Here is a 19,402-nt window from a genome sequence, read left to right as displayed (position 1 = left end):
CCAAGGCCCATCACCCGGGGCTCAAGCTGAAGCCTGAGCAACTTAGCTTCACATGGCCCTGGACAATTGCCCTGTTACCCCTTAATGTCGGCCCTGGCTTTTCTAGGCAGAAAAAACAGTAGTGTGGCTCAGGTGGACCATGGAGTTTGGATAGCACTGGGGGGGCGGGGGGGAAGAAGGCAGAGTCAGAAAGAAAAAGGTTCAGAACCCCTGCTCAAGATGACCCGAAATATTACATAAAGTTAATTGGCTCTCTTGGGTTTGAGAGCAGGGCTGTCCTTAGCAGGTAGTACAAAAGCACGTTTCAGCAAACATACTGAAGTTAAAATAAAACTGGTTTTAACCAATATGGGATATAGGCAATGCAGATAAATAAGCTATTGGCAACCTGCAATCTTTACGATCAGGTACTACTGGGGTTTGTACTGAAATGTGGTATACCAGCAAGCACACGTGCATTAAAGATCTGTAGCCATTATTTGCGTGATGACAGAGCCCAGAAGCCAGGGTGCTATTGGGCAGGGTACTGCCCTGGCAGGCTGAGATGAAGTAGGGGGACTGCTGCTGTGGCTGGTTGGCATTTGTCCAATTGCTGCTTAGTGCACACAGCTCCTTGCTGGCTGTTTCTCCTCTCGTCTACAGAGCTGCATGTCCAGAAGCTGTCACTAGCAGAGTTTCTAGGAAAGAAATGCTATTACAGCGGCTACTGAGAAGAGAGCACCCCCTTGGCTGGACAGCTGGGGATTACAATACCCAAAATAAACAATTGTAGGTGTTCTATTTGTTGAAAGGAACTGAGGACACCAAGTGATCACACTTTTGGTTGGGTGGGCAATGTGGTAATTGTGCATAGTTAACAGTAGTGATGAACAGTAAAGAGAACTCAGGGCTAGAACCAAGCTGGGCTCTAGGCCATAAGGTTACAAGAGTTAAACCTTCCATCGGGGTAGATGTGGCCCTTGCTAGGAAAGGCAGAAAATGCACCACAACCTGCCCACAATGAAAGGCAAATCTTGGCCTTCCTTAACTAAGATTGGCACTTTTAAATTGTCACCATGCCCCACCAACTGCCTGTTGATCACTTGAGCCAAAGGTATCCAGTTGCATTTTGTCCTGTTTTAGAAATTCTTACACCAGGGAGTACATGTGATGTATGCTAGGGCTCAGCAGGCAGTAAAGCATGTCACAGAAGTGCACTGAAAATAGTCAGATGTGGGATTCATTCCACAATAGCAACGAAGGTGCTGGCCCAGACAAGTGATTGGGATGAGGAAAAGCAGGGAAGCAAGTAGAAAGGATAGCAATGGTACAGCATGCTTGAAAGAACTATTCTTTCCCACACATACAGCTCAGAAGAGCAGAAAGCAGGCTGGCAACTTACCATTCACAACCAACATTACTGGCAGCTGTACAGCTTAGTGGAAAGCTCATGAATCTGGACCTGCTCCCATCCCAGAAACAAAATACACTCATTTGAGCAGATTGAGTATTTGAACAGTAACCTCCATTTGATATTAGTCCAGTGCTTTGTGTATGGTACTTCCGAAAGCTGTACAGCCTCTAACAGATCAACAGAGGCAGAGGTGCTACTGTAAAAAAAGTTTATTAAAAAGAGTATGACCTTAACAGTGATAGGTTAGAGAATCACAGAGGCAAATCCCAGACGTGTTCAGCATACAAAGAGCTGGATGCTGAAAAGTCACTGAAAATGAGGTCACGGTAATTAGCAAAACACTTTAATCTATTAGAATAGGGAAGGGGAGAAGGAATACAATTCCAATGTTTCTAGTTATTTTAAGTGTGGAAATCAGGATCACTATGAATGAGACAGATCTGGGTCACTAACCACAACCTCCTTGCTCAGAGAAACGTTTCATGAGTTCTTCCTGCAGGGCCCCACAAGGAAATCTACTTCTTTGGTGCAATGATGCCTTCAAGTTGGGCCTGAAAGACAAACAACTCATTAAGTCCAACTAGACTCAATCTACACCCCCCCCCCCCCCCCGCATTGCTGTAAGGTGACAGTTGTTCATTGTTTCCAGAGCGAGGATGCTAAGAAGTTACTGGAATACTCCAGGGGAACCAGGCCAGGATTTTCCTCCTGGTTATTTCATTCTTTACTCCATGTTTTATAAATTAGTTTGTTTCATTCTTGGTACAGACGTGTTGCATTATGAGAAGAAAACTAAAAGCTGGCCGTGGTTCCATTCAGTGAAAGACCCATTTTATAATGTAAAGCATTGAAAAGGAAATTAAATAAAAGTTGCTGAAAAAGTGGTTTGTTCTCTGATTTCAGGCTGTATTAAGCTTGCTAAATTAAACATTTGGCTGTCGGGGTTTGGAATGCAAGCTCTGACTCAGAGACAAAAGTATCTGGGAACTGCAAATTTTTCAGTCACAGAGACAACTTGACGCCCAAGTCCTGGATAAAAGAACTTGCTACTAATGCACAGGGAGCTTGTACTGTATAAAACTTCCAGCACTTACATCAACAAAATAAGTGGTAGCAAGTGTAAGTGTACAGCTCTTTATAAATACTTCTGGCTCAGGAAAGGAATATGGACTTGGTGGCAACATATTCTTGGCCTAATGGCTACCTCGTTCTGTGGCCTAGGACTCTGCAAGGTGGTCTGAAGCTAAGAGATTATCTGAGGAAGTCTAGAGTGTAAATGTGATGAAGTCAAAGATAAGGAAAGTAGCTCTGAGTGCTAAGTAAAGAGATTTAGATCTGGCCAGGAAGGTTCTTTTAAATAGACATTTTTACCACAAGCATGAGGTAACTTTTCAACAGCAAAGACATGTTATCCTGGGATCAGCTAACACAAACCCTGCTTTCATCAAATTAAATATTTTTGGCCTGGAGAGCCATCTTAATTGCCAAAGCCAGGGTGCTTTGTTTTAGAGTGAGAGTTATTCCTTCTGTCTCAAAGAGAACTACACTGCCATGATCCACATGTATCAACCAGCCAAGGGCAGCCACGGGAAGAGTTATTTTGACATATTCTGGCTCCAGGAGAGAGCACTAGCAGACAACTGGAGAAGTACTACTAGTTACAATACAGTAGTTATGCTTTAATCTGATCCAAGTAAATGCTTCCTGCCTTAGGAACCCAGTTAGTAATGCATCCCTGCCATTTACTATCTGTAATTCTGGTGCAAACAGAGGAGACAGACTGGAAGCTCCCAGAAAATGTAGTGATATTGCCATCAAGTTCCCCTGAGGATTATGATTCCAATGCAGCTGAAGACATGTGATTAGAAAAAACTAAAGGTTCACAGACTCAGCCCATGTGACAGGTTCAGATTCAAGTTTCTTCCAAACATTACTTTGCCCTCTAGTGGAAACCCACACATTTAAATTTGTAACAAAAGCACCTATCCAAAAGTTCTTCAACCAAGTCGCACAGTTGCCTCTGACCCACAAGCAAGGTGTGAAGGTCAGCAGGTGGATAGGTAGTAAGTAGTTATTGCGGTGATCTAGGTCAGACAGCGCAGCTAGAGCTGTTTACCAGCTGTTTACATTAGGTTAAATAGCTAGCACTCCTGAGACAAGCGCAAGAGCCCATTAGGAAAGGAGAAGGAAACCACTCCCTCCCTCCCCCCGCTACAGAGGTGAGACCAAACAAGAAGTTAGTAGGATCCATTTTGAAGATGTAAGCCACAGACTAATATAAAAGAGCACAGAAATCCATTCATAAGTTAGCTCCCTAAAGCTAGGAAAGTTTACTATGTGTATCATTATAGAAGGATTTGTTCCTGATAATCTGCATTGTTTATAAACTAAAGAAATAAGGTGGAATGTTGTTTTAAATTTTTAGCTATTAAAAGTCAACTTTCTGGGGTAGTTTCTAATTGCAGGTACACTGCTCACCCCTCATTCCACTCCAGGAGTATATGAATATTTTACAGCCTACTCTTTCAGTGATAGATGAGATCCAATTACCGTTACCTACCGAAAACTCCAGACATGGATGGGAGAAAAGCCCCCATTGCACTGAACCCAAAGGTGTTTTACTGCAATAGTTCATTTTAAACTGTCCCTTGTTGTAAGGGAGAGGATTCTAATGTTTTCAGGCCCACAGCCACACAGGAATAATTTTGTCTTCCTTACTTTGGGCTTTCTGTTTTGTACTTATGAGGCTTTAAAGATGAAACATTCTCAGATTCTTGGTGTCTTCTGCTGACAGCCAACTGTTCTAGAGTCAGGTCTACACAAAAATGTGGTCCTTGAGCATGAGTCAGGTTTAAAGCACAAACGTATTTTTAAAAAGTCCCTTAAATTCTGAAATCTAAAATGCCGCTGTGTCTAGGAAACAACTGCACTCATGCATTCAATAACTGATCAATTAACCAGCCATAAAAGATTTGGGGTCATTTGAACTAACGGCATTATTCCTCACCCTACAGAGCTGCAGGGAGCTTTGAGAATTTGGAGAATGTGCAACATTAATGCAAGTTAGTGAGGAACTAATACATGCACATATGGCCTTTTCATTAAGAGAACAAAAGACTAAAGGAAAATTCATTTTCAGGTCTCACTATTTAAAAAGCAAATACTTCAGTTGTTTTCCTACTAAGACATTGCAGTCAGGGTTCTTTACTAACCTTCAACTGCTGATTAGTTCGTTTCAAGAACTGCACCTCTTCACCATGTTTCTTCTCCTCTACCTGCCGTCTTTCACTTTCACGTTTTTCAATAGCTTCGCATTTAGCTTTCTGCTCATTCACTTGTCTTTCCAAATCTCGCTTTTCATCTTCTAATTCTGCAATCTTTTAAAGAACATAGATATGCCTGACATCCATTGCTATGTTTTTGAAATACAATGAAGATATAAGTTTTGCATTTTACAGTCTTTGAAGAATAAAAATAATAGCAGCCAATTTATCCATTAAAAAGCAGCCTTAGGGAATCAGCAAGATGTGTGTTCTGATGATCTTTACTGCCACCCAGTGGAACTAGAAAATTAAAAAAAAAAATCTAAGCAGCATATTTTGAACGAGTTTATTGATGAAATCAGAAAATGACTCAAATGTAAGTACTGGAGCTGAGTGAAAAATGGTGAAGGTTTTGTTTGTTGATTTTGTTTGCAAAAAATTGTCAATGCTCTAATAGATATGTGAGAAAATATGATCTACTGAGCCAGCATGAGGAAGATAAAAGAGAGACATTTGTGTACCAGATCACAGGTACATTATGAAGTTAACAGCCTCACTTACTCTCTTTTCCATGTCAGATTTGCCCTGCTCAGCCTGTAATGCCTTCCTCATACCAAAGGCAACACTGCTCTCATACAGTGTCTGATAGGCAGCGATGGTCATTCGGATTTCATCTCTGACTCGAAGCAGCAACAGTCCCCGCTCTGCACAATTAATCGTAACCTCACGGATAAGTTCATCTTTAAATAAAAAGGGCATAATAGTAAAGATAGAGGGAAAATGTTTTACATAGGTCTCAAGACAAACATTTTGACATGGGCCAGTGTGCCTAGCAAGGTAATTATGGCCATGACATTTGAGGTGTTCAGGGCCAGGCAGTGTAGACCTGAAGCTTCCTATTGCTAAGAAATTAACGAATCAATTATATTAATAAGAATTCTCTCTAAATCAGTGGCTGGTGTCTTCCTCCAGCCTCCGGGGTTGGTCTGTAGCAGCTGGAGGACTAGCATAGTGTCACCAAGATGTTTAATAATTTAAGATGAATTAATCCAGTTATTGGAGTATGATCTAAGTGTGGTTGGATGAATCTTTCCCTCCCATGCAAATATGCAACAAATCCCAGCTTACTGTTCAATGCCCTGTTGCCACAGTAACACCTCCTCAGTGTCTGCTTGTATATAGACAGTTTTTTAAAAATACTGTTCTGTATACAAGCTGACACTAAGAGGAAGCACTTCTGCGGCAACCGGGCTTCATCTCTACATGGTAGTGAGAGATGCTAGAGGGACAGACTGGGCAGCCTCAAGAGGGCAAGTGCAGTCTGTTTAATAACAGTGCAAGCTTCCCACATGCACTGTGCCTCAACCCTGCCCTGTAGGGACCCATTAAGGCGGAAAGAGGAAAGTGTGTGTCCATTCTGACTTTGGGTTCCTTTGCTGAGACTTCACACAGGGGTCTACTTGTGTTAATTCTGATGTGGACCTCTGCACCAGGAACTGAACTGAGATCAACAGGTCCTCAAACAGGCATGGGATGGTAATAACTCTCATTCCCTATTGACCAGGGTGGATTGGAACCCATACACCTTAGATGAAAGTCTCTATTTCCCATTCCCTATGTCCTGAGCTATTCAGAAACGTCAGGCGTTTTAGTATCATTCAAATAAGCTTTTCGCTATGGTTTCTGAGACCTGGATGTATTCACTAACCAAAGCATTGTGAGTAGAGTTCCCTGCGGACAGGACAAATCCCAGTTTCTCGAGCCTGTCTTTGCTGTAGTTTGAGATCCATCTCTTCCTGCAGATGAACTACATCCATTCGGGTACTGGGAGTGGTGGACACCTGCTGAATCCATAGCTGATTGTCTTCCACCCATTCTCTGCATCACAAAAGCAGCACAGATTAGTTTGTTAGCCATATTCATTGCCTTCATCATAGCTTCACTGCCGATAAAAGCATTGACTATCAGCAACAACCTAGGAGCTGCCCCTGGATAAGGTTTAATCAAGCATATGCTTGAGCACTGATTTCCACCACCAACTGAAAGAATCCCTTTTTTTTTTTTCACAGAAGTGTGCAATACAAGCATTCTCTCCACCCGACATAGTCAGTACAATTGAGAGACAATGTCAGCACAGCTTCTGATAATTGTCCTGATCCCCAAACAAATGCTGCCTTTGCATCTTTCATTATCCCCACTGAACTGGCATTTCAACAACAGAGGGAGCGCCTGCATTTTACACATGTATGTAGCAAGGCAGGAACTTTTAGCTACACAACACTTGGATGACAGCAAACATGGCTAACTGCACACTACACGGCCATCAAGCAAGACAGCGGACTTAAAAAGGCTTGGGGACTGCTGCTTTGTGTCTAATACAGCAATGTCAGGATTTTTTTTATATTACTTTTAAAACTGATGTATAATTCATCAGGGGCATTTGCTACCTCAATACATCATTGAGGAAAGCATCTTTGTCAGATTCAGAAAGAGCCAATATTGATACAAATTAGACAACATACTTATTTAACTACCACTCATCACCCAGCACGAATAACCAGCTATTAGATAGGCTACATTCATTGACAGGCACAAACATTTCATTCAGCTAGAAATCCATCCCCCACTCTCTCCCCAACACCATTTTGTGACATTCACTGAATCCCACCTTCCCTTGCTCTCCACGTTAGAATTTTACATTGCTGACTCTTCCTGGCATCCTAGGACCATGGTGAAAGGGGGAAAGAGCAGTTTCTTACCTTGGTGGCAGGATTGCGTTTAAGATTTCCTCTGCCTGTTTTGTTGGATCTACAGCTGTAGGAGTCGTCTTGGGTTTTGGAGGAGGTGGCACAGGTCCTGTTGACACAGGCTGCTGAGGACTCACTTTCAAAGCACGCGCCTGCAAATGAGAAACATCCTGGGACTATATAGGCAGGGCACCCATTCCAGCAATAGTGTGTGGGGAGGCAGACCCAGAGACACACTGGGGCAGAGGAGGCCACTGCTCCCACAAGGGAAGCCAACCTCCCCCTCATCCTCCGCTACCCCCACTCCTTCCTGCCCATTCCCCCATTCACACATTCCTCTCCCACTTGTTCAGAGGAGCTATGCAAGTCAGGAGAAAAGAGAAAGCCCTTCCCCACAAAGACTCAGCACACGTGGGGAAGGAAAAACAGGCTCTTTATGACCCTTTAAGGACTTCTCTCACAAACACACACAGGCCCCCTATGTCCCCATTTCATACACACACCTCCAACAGGGTCGCCCCTAGAGTCCCCATCTTAGGCCTTCCACGTGCTCCATCCTTTACATCCCTATGCCGTTCACACCCCCTCCCCATGTACCCCCAGCTCAACTGATCCCCCTCCCCACAGCTCAGCCCTTCCCACACCCCCTCCCCATGTACCCCCAGCTCAACCCCGATCCCCCCTCCCCACAGCTCAGCCCTTCCCACACCCCCTCCCCATGTACCCCCAGCTCAACCGACCCCCCTTCCCCACAGCTCAGCCCTCCCCACACCCCCTCCCCATGTACCCCCAGCTCAACCCCGATCCCCCCTCCCCACAGCTCAGCCCTTCCCACACCTCCTCCCCATGTACCCCCAGCTCAACCCTGACCCCCCTCCCCACAGCTCAGCCCTCCCCACACCCCCTCCCCATGTACCCCCAGCTCAACCCTGACCCCCCTCCCCACAGCTCAGCCCTCCCCACACCCCCTCCCCATGTACCCCCAGTTCAACCCCGACCCCCCTCCCCACACCTCCTCCCCATGTACCCCCAGCTCAAACCTGACCCCCCTCCCCACAGCTCAGCCCTCCCCACACCCCCTCCCCATGTACCCCCAGCTCAACCCCGACCCCCCTCCCCACACCCCCTCCCCATATACCCCCAGCTCAACCCTGACCCCCCTCCCCACAGCTCAGCCCTCCCCACACCCCCTCCCCATGTACCCCCAGTTCAACCCCGACCCCCCTCCCCACACCCCCTCCCCATGTACCCCCAGCTCAACCCTGACCCCCTCCCCACAGCTCAGCCCTCCCCACACCCCCTCCCCATGTACCCCCAGCTCAACCGACCCCCCCTCCCCACAGCTCAGCCCTCCCCACACCCCCTCCCCATGTACCCCCAGCTCAACCCCGATCCCCCCTCCCCACAGCTCAGCCCTCCCCACACCCCCTCCCCATGTACCCTCAGCTCAACCCCGATCCCCCCTCCCCACAGCTCAGCCCTCCCCTCACCCCCTCCCCATGTACCCCCAGCTCAACCCCGACCCCCCTACCGCATCCCCTCTCCCCCCATATCCCGGTTCGCCCTCATACAGCGGCCCCACGCCCGCATCCCGGGCCGTCCCCCGCAGCGCCTTCACCTTCGGGGAGCGCTTCTCCGGGTTGCGGCTCACCAGCACCGGGGTCTCGTAGCGGAGCAGCGAGTCCGCCGGCGGGATCATGGCGGCTCCGAGGCCCGCACTCTCCCCGTGAGCTGTGTACCGTCACCATGGCAACAACGAGCCGCGCCGCGCCCAAGCGTCATTTCGTCATGACGTCCCCCCGGCGCTCGTATGCAAGAGATCAGACGATGGCTGGACGCGCATGCGTACTGAAGGTAGCCGATGGCGCATGCGCAGAGCGTACAGCGTCTCGGCCAGCCCCTCAGAAGTGAGCGAGAACAAGGCGGGGAACCGCACCTCGGAGCTCACGCGGCCAAGGCAGCCGGGCCCGGCCGATCCCTGAGCGGGCCGCCCAGCAGCCGCCTCCAGGGGCGCTCGCAGAGAGCCCGGCTCAGGAACGCGCTGCGCGCGGCCGGTGCAGTGTACTAAAGTGCTCTCCGTAGTACGGTGCTACTGAGCATGCTCAGTACATCTGCTGAAGCCACTGCCCTCCACCCTGCCCTTTTACCCGTGCGAGGCTGCGGGCCGCTTTTGACAGGGGCTAAAGGGGGCGAATCGGAGCAGGGGTGGAAATGTACTGATCGGGGGGGGCGCTCCTCGTGCAAATCACGCGTGACAGGGGCGGACTCCCCGCCCGTCCCCTGCTTGTCCCGCCCGCGGCCACCCGCCGTCAGCCTCCAGCCCCTCGATCCCGGGCCGCCGCCCCGCACTCCGCGAGCGCAGCGGGCCCGGACGCGGCAGGAACGCCATGAGCCGAGCAGCCGCCCTAGCAAGCCCCGCCGCCCGGCAGGAGTGCTTCCGGCTGGCTCGGCGCGCTTGCCCCGGAAGCGGAAGTGGACGTAGACGGAGTCGCGCTTCCCGTTTGCGGGTGAGCGGAGGCCTCGCGCAGCCGCTGCTTCTCCGCCTGCCGGGGACTTGCGGCCGAAACTCGGCGCCTAGGCCCCGGCCGCAGCCATGGAGGAGGCCGAGACCGAGCGGCGGCGGCGGAAGCGGCGGCGGCAGGAACAACAGGAAGTGGCAGAGAAGCGGAGCCCCCGGCGCTCCCGCTCCGCCCGGGGCAGCCAGTCCCCCCCTGCCGAGCGGGAGCAGGGCCCGGCCCGGCCGGGCAGCAGCAGGTACCGGCCGCCAGCGCTTACCCCGCTACAACTGGGCCGGGGGCTCCTAGTGGGGAGAGCCCGCTCATCCCCTCGGGCGGTCCCTGCGGCTCCGCTGGACGCCTTGAGCTGGGAGGACCCCGTGCCCCCTGGGGGGACCCCACTAATCCCTCCCTCAATGCCCTCCTCATCCCCCCACTTTCTCCTGTAAGGCCACTTCATCTCCCCCACCCCCAAATACACACAGTGGGGAGACCCTCCCACCCTTCACCACCATCCCATCCTCCCACGACACAATACAGTGCAGTGGTAGCTGTAGGTTAAGGTTAAATTACCCTGTGCATTGTGCACAGACTCTCTTCCTTTCCTTTTTTTCTTGGGGACTGTGGACCCAACAAATCATTTTTTTAATATTTAAAGGTCACCAGCAAAAAGAAAGAACAAGTCCTCTGCTAAAAGAAGCAAGTCTCCTCGAAGTAAAAGAAGTAGAAGCCCTCATCATATTGTAGTCAAAGTAAAGCAGGTAATTTACTGGATATTAAACACTAAGGCCCCAGTCTTGAAAATTACTCCACGGGACTAACCTCCTCCTTGAAATCAGTGGGGGTCTGTGAAACCACAATTGTCTGTCTGCATAGAGTAAATGTGGGAACCGGGTCTAAATGGGGTGATGTGACTAATTTATCACTTGATTACCCCAATATTTTCTTTTATCAGTTATTTTAATTCGTACATTCGGGAACATATTTAACTCTTAAAAACAAACACATTATAACTACCTCTGATTTTGCAGTAAATGGTTGAGTATCCACAGGCATTAGCTGTTAATGATTCAGTAAGAGTGTCTGGACTTTGTCAAGGTGCACCTTACTCTGCAAGCTGTTCCATTTGCAGAGTGCTGTTGATTTCAGTGTTGTCACACCCAGGCACAGGATTCTGATCATGTGGAGTAGTATGCTGGCTTGGCCCCTTGGTGACAGCAGCAAGATTCATAGACTTTAAGGCCAAAAGGGACCATCATGATTATCTAATCTGATCTCCTAACATTATAGGCTCCAGAACCTCACCCATCCACTCCTATACTAGACCCATAACCTCTGGCTGAATTACTGCAAAAACTGAAAATGTGGAATACTGTGCTTCACTTAAATCCTTTCCCTCTTTGGTATCTATCCCTTTGATGTATTTATAGAGAGCAATCATATCTCCCCTCAGCCTTTGTTTTGTCAGGCTAAACAAACCAAGCTCCTTGAGTCTCCTGTAATAAGGGTGGTTAAGCACTGGAATAAATTGCCTAGGGAGGTTGTGGAATTGGGGATTTTTAAGAGCAGGTTAGGCAAATACCTGTCAGGGATGGTCTAGTTAATACCTCGTCCTGCCGTGAGTGCAGGGGACTGGATTAGATGACCTCTTGTTCTATGATTCTATGTAGTCAGCAGCTTTATGCTGACAGAAGAGAGCTCTCCCGTCAACATAATTAAAGCACCCCTAACGAGCGATGGTAGTTTTGTCAGCAGGAGAAGCTGTCGGCGAAACTTACGTTGCTCAAGGGGATGGTTTTTTTTCACACCCCTGAGCAACATAAGTTTTGCTGACATAAGTTGTAGTGTAGACAGGGCCTAAGTCAATAACATAAAAATTACTGAGTTATAGTCGGGGATTATTTTTCCAACTTTAATATTGAAGAGCACTAGACAAGAGTGTTACTCACACATGTGGTCCATGGTACCCTTCTTGGGGAAACTGAGAACCAAGATATGGGATGTTGGTAAGTGAGATAAACTATGAGAGGAATCTCTTACAAAGAGGGTTGCATAATGAAATGACTAGAAAACTGGGGCTGTTGAGTTCAGGCAGGGAATAAGCAGGCAAAGCAGAAGAATTCTGAGGGAAGAAAGATTTAGGGTTTATGCAAGTGTCGATAGTAATGATACACGCAGAAAACGGAATAGACAAAATATTAGGAAAATTTATTCTAAACATTGGTCTGTGAAATGTCAGCAGTAGTTTGGAAACTTGGTTTAAGTGGTATTTTTCCATGTGTGGAAGTGACCAAACTGTTAGAGCATAGAAAATATCAAATATTTGAATTTAATTTTTAGATTGTAAACCTTCCAGGCCAAGGATTATCTTCTGTCTGTACAGGACCCAGCATAATCCTCAGTGGGGCTTTTGTGGTGCTACCATAATATACATCTTTATAATAATATATCATTTAAGCTAAGAAGCCAAATACTAGTAAATTATATGTAACTCAAGAACCTCTACTTTTTAGAATAAAGTAACTGAAAACTGATTCTGCTTATATTTATCTTACAAAACATGAGTTCATGGTCACATATTCCCTGAACAGTCATCTCATCAACCCCTAATTCAGTGCAGGGAATGCAGGTCTGTGTTCTCTTCTGGAGCTAATTTTATTTACTGTAACTCAGAGACCTGAACATGGGTCTTAGCAGGTGAATGAGGAAGTCATTTTCATCCACATTTTAAAAACCTGTATACTTGATGATTGAGTTTTGTTCTATAGTCTCATATTAAATTCAGATTTTAAAGACCAAACAAAATTCCCTGTGTTTTTTCATCTTTAATTCTAAATAGATCACTGTAAGGTTTTCTTTGTTACAGGAGCGAGATGACCATTCCCGGAGAGGACATGAGGAACGACAGCACAGAGATCAGTCAGAGCAAGAACACAGACGAGATAGAAATGGTGACAGAGACAGACACAGAGATCATTCAAAGAGAAGGAAAAATCCCAATGAAAGGCCAGGAGGTCGAGGGTATGAAAGAGAGAGGGATGCCCAAAATCTCCGTGAGCAGCAAGTGGAGAGGGAATTTTATAACGAGAGAAGACGTGAGCATCGTCAGAAGAATGAATCAAGCAGTGGTGATGAGACTCTGGACCTTGGTAAACCTGATGGTGAAAATAAAGACAAAGATCCAACAAATAAGGAGAAACCAAGTTTTGAACTGTCTGGTGCACTCCTAGAGGATTCAAACACCTTCCGAGGTGTTGTGATTAAATATAGCGAGCCCCCGGAAGCTCGGATTCCAAAGAAACGATGGCGTCTCTACCCTTTTAAGAATGATGAAGTTCTCCCAGTCATGTACATTCACAGACAGAGTGCTTACCTGCTGGGCAGGCACCGAAGAATCGCAGATATTCCTATTGACCACCCCTCTTGCTCCAAACAGCATGCTGTGTTTCAGTATCGGTAAGTGTTACTCACTGTGCCTGCCTAGGAAACCAGATTGTAGTGGAGGCTAGAAGTGACTAGTATGTTGCAAAACCCTCTGCAAACTAGTAAATCTATAAATGTATCTTCTATTTCAGAATTAGCCAGTTTTTATGTACAACAGCTGCATATCCTTTTAGCAGTAATCAAAATTACCTTTGATTCCTCACATCTAACCATAAGCAGCCTTTAAGTAAGGCAAAGAGTACAGCAGTATTCGAAATAGAATCAGACATACATTGGAACTGGAGTAACACTTGCAGTCATGCTTGATAGGTTAAAGGTTAAAAGGAGCATTGCCAGATTGGCCCAAGACAATATGGAGTGCTGGCTTTCCTTGGGAGCACCAGGGATTGCCCACCGCTGGAGGCAGAGGAGTTGTTTGTTGACGGAATTAATTATCTCTTGTATATTACTAATCTTGAACTTTTTAATGTTTAAAACGTGGCACAGGCTTTCATTTAACTTCAGCTCATGGTGAGAAATTTTTAGGCAGGCTGAGTGCCTCGCATCTTTTCAGAGACTTAACTTTCTGTATTTAATGAGATTTTTTGGAAATGGAGGTATTAGCTAGCTTGAGGTTATTCTGAAAGATCCATCTCCATTTTTTATTAACAGCGTGAAGTGGCTGTTTATACTTCTTTCATTGTGGTTTAAAGGTTGTTTCTGTTTTTGGCAGGCTTGTGGAGTACACCCGTGCCGATGGTACAGTTGGCCGCAGAGTCAAGCCTTACATCATTGACCTTGGCTCTGGCAATGGTACTTTCCTAAATAACCAACGGATTGAACCTCAACGTTACTACGAATTGAAAGAAAAGGATGTGCTGAAGTTTGGGTTCAGCAGCAGGGAGTACGTCCTTCTCCACGAATCTTCAGATACATCTGAGGTGGACAGGAAACCAGAGGAGGAGGAGGAGGAAGAGGAGGAGGAGGAGTCAGACAGTTAACAGACCAGAAAGAGACTTCAAAGATCTTCTTTCAATAGAACTTGAATCTGGATATGAACGTTGGAGCATCACAGCACTGATGCCTCTTATTGCCTTAAAGTCTTTCCTCTGTTGCTGATCAGCTCTCCCTGTAGTTTATTTTGGGAAACTCCTGACTTATTCATCTCCTTTGTAGTTTTGAAACTCATCTGGAAATACAGCCTTTGCTTTAAGAGGATTCTCCCTAATAACAAGAAAAAAAATAGAAGGCACCTGAAAGAGAGAAGTCCAGTGATGGAGCTCTTCATCAGACGTAAAAATAAATATGTAAGGCTGTACTTAAAGGATATGGAACAAAATAGGCATTTTTAAAAAGAACATGGTTTTGCGAACTGTTTTGTCGACAATCCTTTGAAATTGCTCCTTTATTTTTAACTAGAATCTTAGTTACAGTGAACATGATCTAATGTTTTGTAGTGTCCAATTATTTGATGTGATTTGCTGAATTGTACACCCAGAGCAAACCACTCACTAAGGGAAGGAATTGACCAGGTTTGTTTTCATTGAAAAGGAGGATATGCTGCAAATCTTCTTTATATTCATATAATTTGGGTAGCCAGTTTGCATTGAAATGATTTTTCAGGGAAGGACATTTCACCGGAATACCTTGTAATTTATAGGCAGTGTAGTTTGAAATGAAAGAAAATGCTTCATGGGACCTTAAGTTATGATAGTGTGGCTTGCTGTTGAAGGCTGTGTGCACTCAATATGTTGTAAATGTTTGCTGACATTGCCTCTGGATACTGATTTTTGTCCATATTTGAAGCTAGATTTTTTGTTACTTTGACACCACTCTGCCCCATGAATCTTTTGACATAATTTCTGCATTTAATTATATGTTACCATCAAAAAGAAAAATATCCAATTGCACTATTATTTTTTAATTTTAGTTTGTGGAAAATATTATACTGTCATGTCTGAAATACTCCTTTTCACCTGCATGTAACAGAAAACAGTCAATACTTTATAATTGTGAAAAGTTTGTTTCCGAGAAACATTTTCAAAACTTGGAACTATTTAGATTTGCATATATTCAGACATCTTCCTCCTGAGTTTTACCTTGAAACAAGAAATATAACTTATTTCACTTTGATTACTAATTTTCCCTCGCATTTGTGATTTATGGGCACATACTGCCTTCATGTGTTGTGTGTACACACACACACACACACACACACACACACACACACACACACACACACACACACACACAACTAAAGTTTATTGTGTAAATATGGGGTATAAATGCAGGTTTTCAAACAGTAGGCATAAGAAGAATGTGCTTTGGATAGCAGACTGTCCTTTATGTGTACTCTGGGGTTTTTAAATAAAGAATTTATAAATTTAGCCCTAGCTGCCTTTAGTTGTAATGTTTTTCTAGTGTCCAACTTGGTTTTGCTTTATATTCTCTGAAATAGATACTATATATATTTTTAATAAAAACCCACAAATACAAAAAGATAGGGTGGGGGAAATTCTAAGATTGAGAGTATACATTGCTTAGAATGCTGTGATACATTCAGCAAGGAAAGGCTAGATAGGTGAAACGTAGATAATTCTAGAATTGTATTACAGTTTGGTAATTCATTACTTTTATTTTTTGTTAATACTATAGTACTACTTTATTTCGTCATAAAAAGCAGGAGTACCACTCATAGGATGAAATCTCTCATCTTTACAAATGGCATTAATGTGGTATCATGGCTCAGTGGCAGATCTGCGTGTGTACACTTGAAGATTACGTTGTGTGTTTGCTTTAAAATCGGAGTGATCACATGTAATTCAAACCCGCGCTGAGTATACTTCTCGCAAGCTGAGCAATCTCTCACTTCTGTCAGCACCACCCAAGCCATCCTAGTTTTTGGTGTCTGTGTGCCACCTGTGCTGTTGCATGTTTATTTTGTAATCTGCATGTACACCCATCAGGTACTGAGGTCACCAAAGACTCCAGCTAGGTGATTTTATGTTCTACTCTGGCAGATCCTATCTGTACACTCTTAAAAAATGCAGTGAGTTTGTTTTGAAAGTGAGAGAGGGGTGCATATGGCTCAAACCAGAGCTGTGTGCACATCTGCTATTGCTGGGCAATGCCTGAAACCCTTGCGTGGCTGCATGATATCTAACCAAGTTTAGTGTCTGTGATTTCCTGTTGTGTTGTATCTTCTGGAATGTGGACATATATCCATTAAGGAGTGCTGAGATCACCAACCGTATTAGATATATGACCTGACCGGTTCGACCAGTACTATGAAAGATGGGCTAGTTTGCCCAAAATCTTTACTTTTTTCAGAAAGTGTCACCAGCACATTTGGATTATTTTTAAAATTAAAATGTTGGCTGAAACTAGCTCAACAAGTTTAACCTAGTTAGACAAAACAGAATATATAAAGCCTAATAAAGTGCAGTACTTATTTCTTTTTAATAAATGCGACACTGGCCCATTAGAATGGATCTTCCTTCCACAAAGAGAAGACACAGAGCTCAAATACTCATAGCTGTGATGTAAAGGTGGGATGAAAAATATGAGTAGAACACTTTTTTCAGATTTGTTCACTATTTGTACACTTCCTGAATGTTGCTGATTTGTGACCCTATCAGCTCCATCTAAGGAGCGGCATTGATTTGCTTCAGGCTGAAGCCATGTCCAATCATGAAGTATGATGAAATGTCTAGTGACATTCCTAAATAGTGTACGATGTGATAATTTGTGAATTACCCTTTTCAGACTTGATTACACTGTGTACAATAGCACAAAACTATTATTTTGATTTTGTTGTACTGCATCAGTTGGGGTCGTTTTTTATGCTAGACCAAACAGGTTTCTTGTGGTGGAATCCAACAACTGTAATACACCAACACTGAGTGGTGGTGTGAAAACCAAAGCAACCCTCTTTCTAAATGCAACATCCAAATTTACGTGCAAATGATTTCTTGCCTTTGTTTTAGTGTAAAATCTGATGACTCCTTGTATCAGGCCATGAAAACCCTTAAGATGCCTGCAGATATGCATGTATGTAAAGTTAGGACTATTAATATTATGCAACTGATGTGCTTAAGTGTTTGCCGGATTGGGCCCATAAATTGACCTGCTTGGACAATATAAGAATTTTACTCAGTATTTCTTTCCGTCACTCTGTCCTGCTTTTCCTGGGAACTAGCTTGCCCCAATGTGGGCATGTGCCAGCCCAGTGAGTACCAATGCAATGTAATGTTTTACTGTTGGTGATTGAAGTATTGGTTCAAATATGATGTTTTTAATTTTCCTTAAGATATTTTTAAAAGATGCAGGCTTTTAAATAATTTAAGGCAGTTCAAGCTAGCTGCCATTTGCTAAGCATCACAGAGGTTTACATTTTGTGACATCTTTCCATTTGGAACAGAGTTTTACCTATGGGAAAACTTTGTTTTACTACAGTATGTGGAAATATCCCAGTTGTATCTTTTTTGAATGGTTGTGTCTACACTTTGTTATAAATGGCACAGTATTTAGCATACAGTATGTTCAAAAGTACGTTAAGTTTGTATCAAGTCAAATGTATAAAATCCATTTTAAATTAAAATTCTAGAATTTCATCAGACCCTGTTTTAAATGGTATGGGGAATGTGTTTTCTAACAAAGGTGCCAGTGCAAGGATATTACTCTTCTTATTAATACTGCAGTAGCGCAGGGAAAGAGAACACATATCAATATACAGTTTTTCCATTTCTTATATTAAAGCCTTTCTTCATATAGCCTTTAATCTAACCATTATTAATTGGCTGACTTCTTTGTGTTCTGGGAGAGGTGAGTCTGGAGAAGGATGTGGAGCAGGAAGAGAGTAGTTGCTTCCCAGATCAATTGGGGGAGAGGGGGGTTTGAGGAAGCTGGGATCAGCTGGGCAGCTGTAAAGGTTACAAAGAGAACAAATGAGAAACATGCTGTTGATTACTGGACCCATTGGATATCTGACTACTGCTGAGAGAGAAACTTTAATAACCCTGATCCATGTTACATGACTAGAGCTATGAAATAAGTCCGTGCCATAGGCCTGTCTACACTGACAGTTGTACTGATGTAACTATGTTGGGTGGGGGTTGATTTTTTAAAATTTATTTTAACTGATACAGATATACAGACGAAGTGGGTATTCACCCAGAAAAGCTTATGCTTCAATATGTCTGTTAGTCTATAAGGTGCCACAGGACTCTGTTGCTTTTTACAGATCCAGACTAACACGGCTTCCCCTCTGATACTTGGTACAAACTGTGGATGCAGTTACACCAGTATAGCTTATTCCCTGTCCGATACAGGAATAGCTACATGGGGTTAGCACAGCTTTATAGTCACCTAACTGCATCCACACTAGAGGTGTGTACTGCTTTAATTGTACCAATATAGCTAGAGCAGTACAACTTTCCAGTGCAGCCGGCCTTACAAGCACTCCTGTGTGTCGCATGCTTATTAGTTGGTGTCAGTAACTTGAATCTTCAGCAAAAATGGAGCAAATGAAGTCACTTGTGGATGTAGCTTTAGTATTTCTAAATCTTCTGGAAAGTAAGTGGTAATGCATAGACATCAGAGAGGGAAGACCACACTGCTGTGTGGAGCAGGAGCAGAGCCATTGGCAAGCTACAGTATGTTCCAAGGGGACAATGCAGGACATTACAAACATCCAGACAAACTTGTTTCAAAAATCTCAATAAAGTCTGACCTATCCAATAATGCCCCTCGGGAGGTACGTTTTCTTTATAAGAAACTAACTGATCATTTTGCTAGAGAAGCAAAACAAAATCATGTGAGGTTTGCATAGTTAGTAAGCAGGGCTAATTAAAGACAAGCTTATTTGGAGAACAACTGATAAGATTACAGTAAAGTCGCTGTAAGAGATTAACCTGACTCCAGAGAACAGCAAGTATTGACTAGGCTAATGAAAACTATTTCCTTTAGGAAAGTATTAAGTAGTGAAAATACAGAAGTGCATCTAATTCAAAATGCATACTAAGGGATGGAACTGAGGGGTGGCAGGTTTTGTGCTTCTCTGGGTATAGGCTGGATGGGGGT

General features: G+C 44.5%; 2 protein-coding genes across 2 annotated transcripts; one reads left to right on the top strand and one right to left on the bottom strand.

The window, feature by feature from the left end:
• Positions 1-1,587: 1,587 nt before the first annotated feature.
• DNALI1 (dynein axonemal light intermediate chain 1) lies at positions 1,588-9,836 on the bottom strand. Its single transcript, XM_005298354.5, has 6 exons — positions 9,022-9,836; positions 7,416-7,555; positions 6,365-6,534; positions 5,218-5,396; positions 4,606-4,770; positions 1,588-1,944 (listed from the first exon to the last, which is right to left on the bottom strand). The coding sequence occupies exons 1-6, from the start codon at positions 9,100-9,102 to the stop codon at positions 1,909-1,911; spliced, it is 771 nt and encodes a 256-aa protein (XP_005298411.1). The 5' UTR covers positions 9,103-9,836; the 3' UTR covers positions 1,588-1,908.
• A 26-nt stretch (positions 9,837-9,862) lies between these two features.
• Positions 9,863-17,934, top strand: SNIP1 (Smad nuclear interacting protein 1). The gene is made up of 4 exons (XM_005298355.5): positions 9,863-10,157; positions 10,557-10,659; positions 12,765-13,354; positions 14,055-17,934. Exons 1-4 carry the CDS (start codon positions 9,997-9,999, stop codon positions 14,320-14,322), a joined length of 1,122 nt encoding a protein of 373 aa, XP_005298412.2. The 5' UTR covers positions 9,863-9,996; the 3' UTR covers positions 14,323-17,934.
• The last annotated feature ends 1,468 nt before the right edge of the window (positions 17,935-19,402 follow it).

This window comes from Chrysemys picta, chromosome 23 (assembly GCF_011386835.1).
Source record: "Chrysemys picta bellii isolate R12L10 chromosome 23, ASM1138683v2, whole genome shotgun sequence".
In the NCBI taxonomy this organism is placed as follows: domain Eukaryota; kingdom Metazoa; phylum Chordata; order Testudines; family Emydidae; genus Chrysemys; species Chrysemys picta.
This window is presented reverse-complemented; position numbering and strand designations above follow the sequence as displayed.

Coding starts and splice junctions, on each gene's coding strand:
- DNALI1 (XM_005298354.5), bottom strand. CDS start 9,102: ATGATCCCGCCGGCGGACTCGCTGCTCCGCTACGAGACCCCGGTGCTG. Junction 6,535..7,415: donor AACGCAATCCTGCCACCAAG/GTAAGAAACTGC, acceptor TTTGTGATGCAG/AGAATGGGTGGAAGACAATC. Junction 5,397..6,364: donor ACTCTACTCACAATGCTTTG/GTTAGTGAATAC, acceptor TTTTATTTAAAG/ATGAACTTATCCGTGAGGTT.
- SNIP1 (XM_005298355.5), top strand. CDS start 9,997: ATGGAGGAGGCCGAGACCGAGCGGCGGCGGCGGAAGCGGCGGCGGCAG. Junction 10,158..10,556: donor GCCCGGCCGGGCAGCAGCAG/GTACCGGCCGCC, acceptor TAATATTTAAAG/GTCACCAGCAAAAAGAAAGA. Junction 13,355..14,054: donor CATGCTGTGTTTCAGTATCG/GTAAGTGTTACT, acceptor TGTTTTTGGCAG/GCTTGTGGAGTACACCCGTG.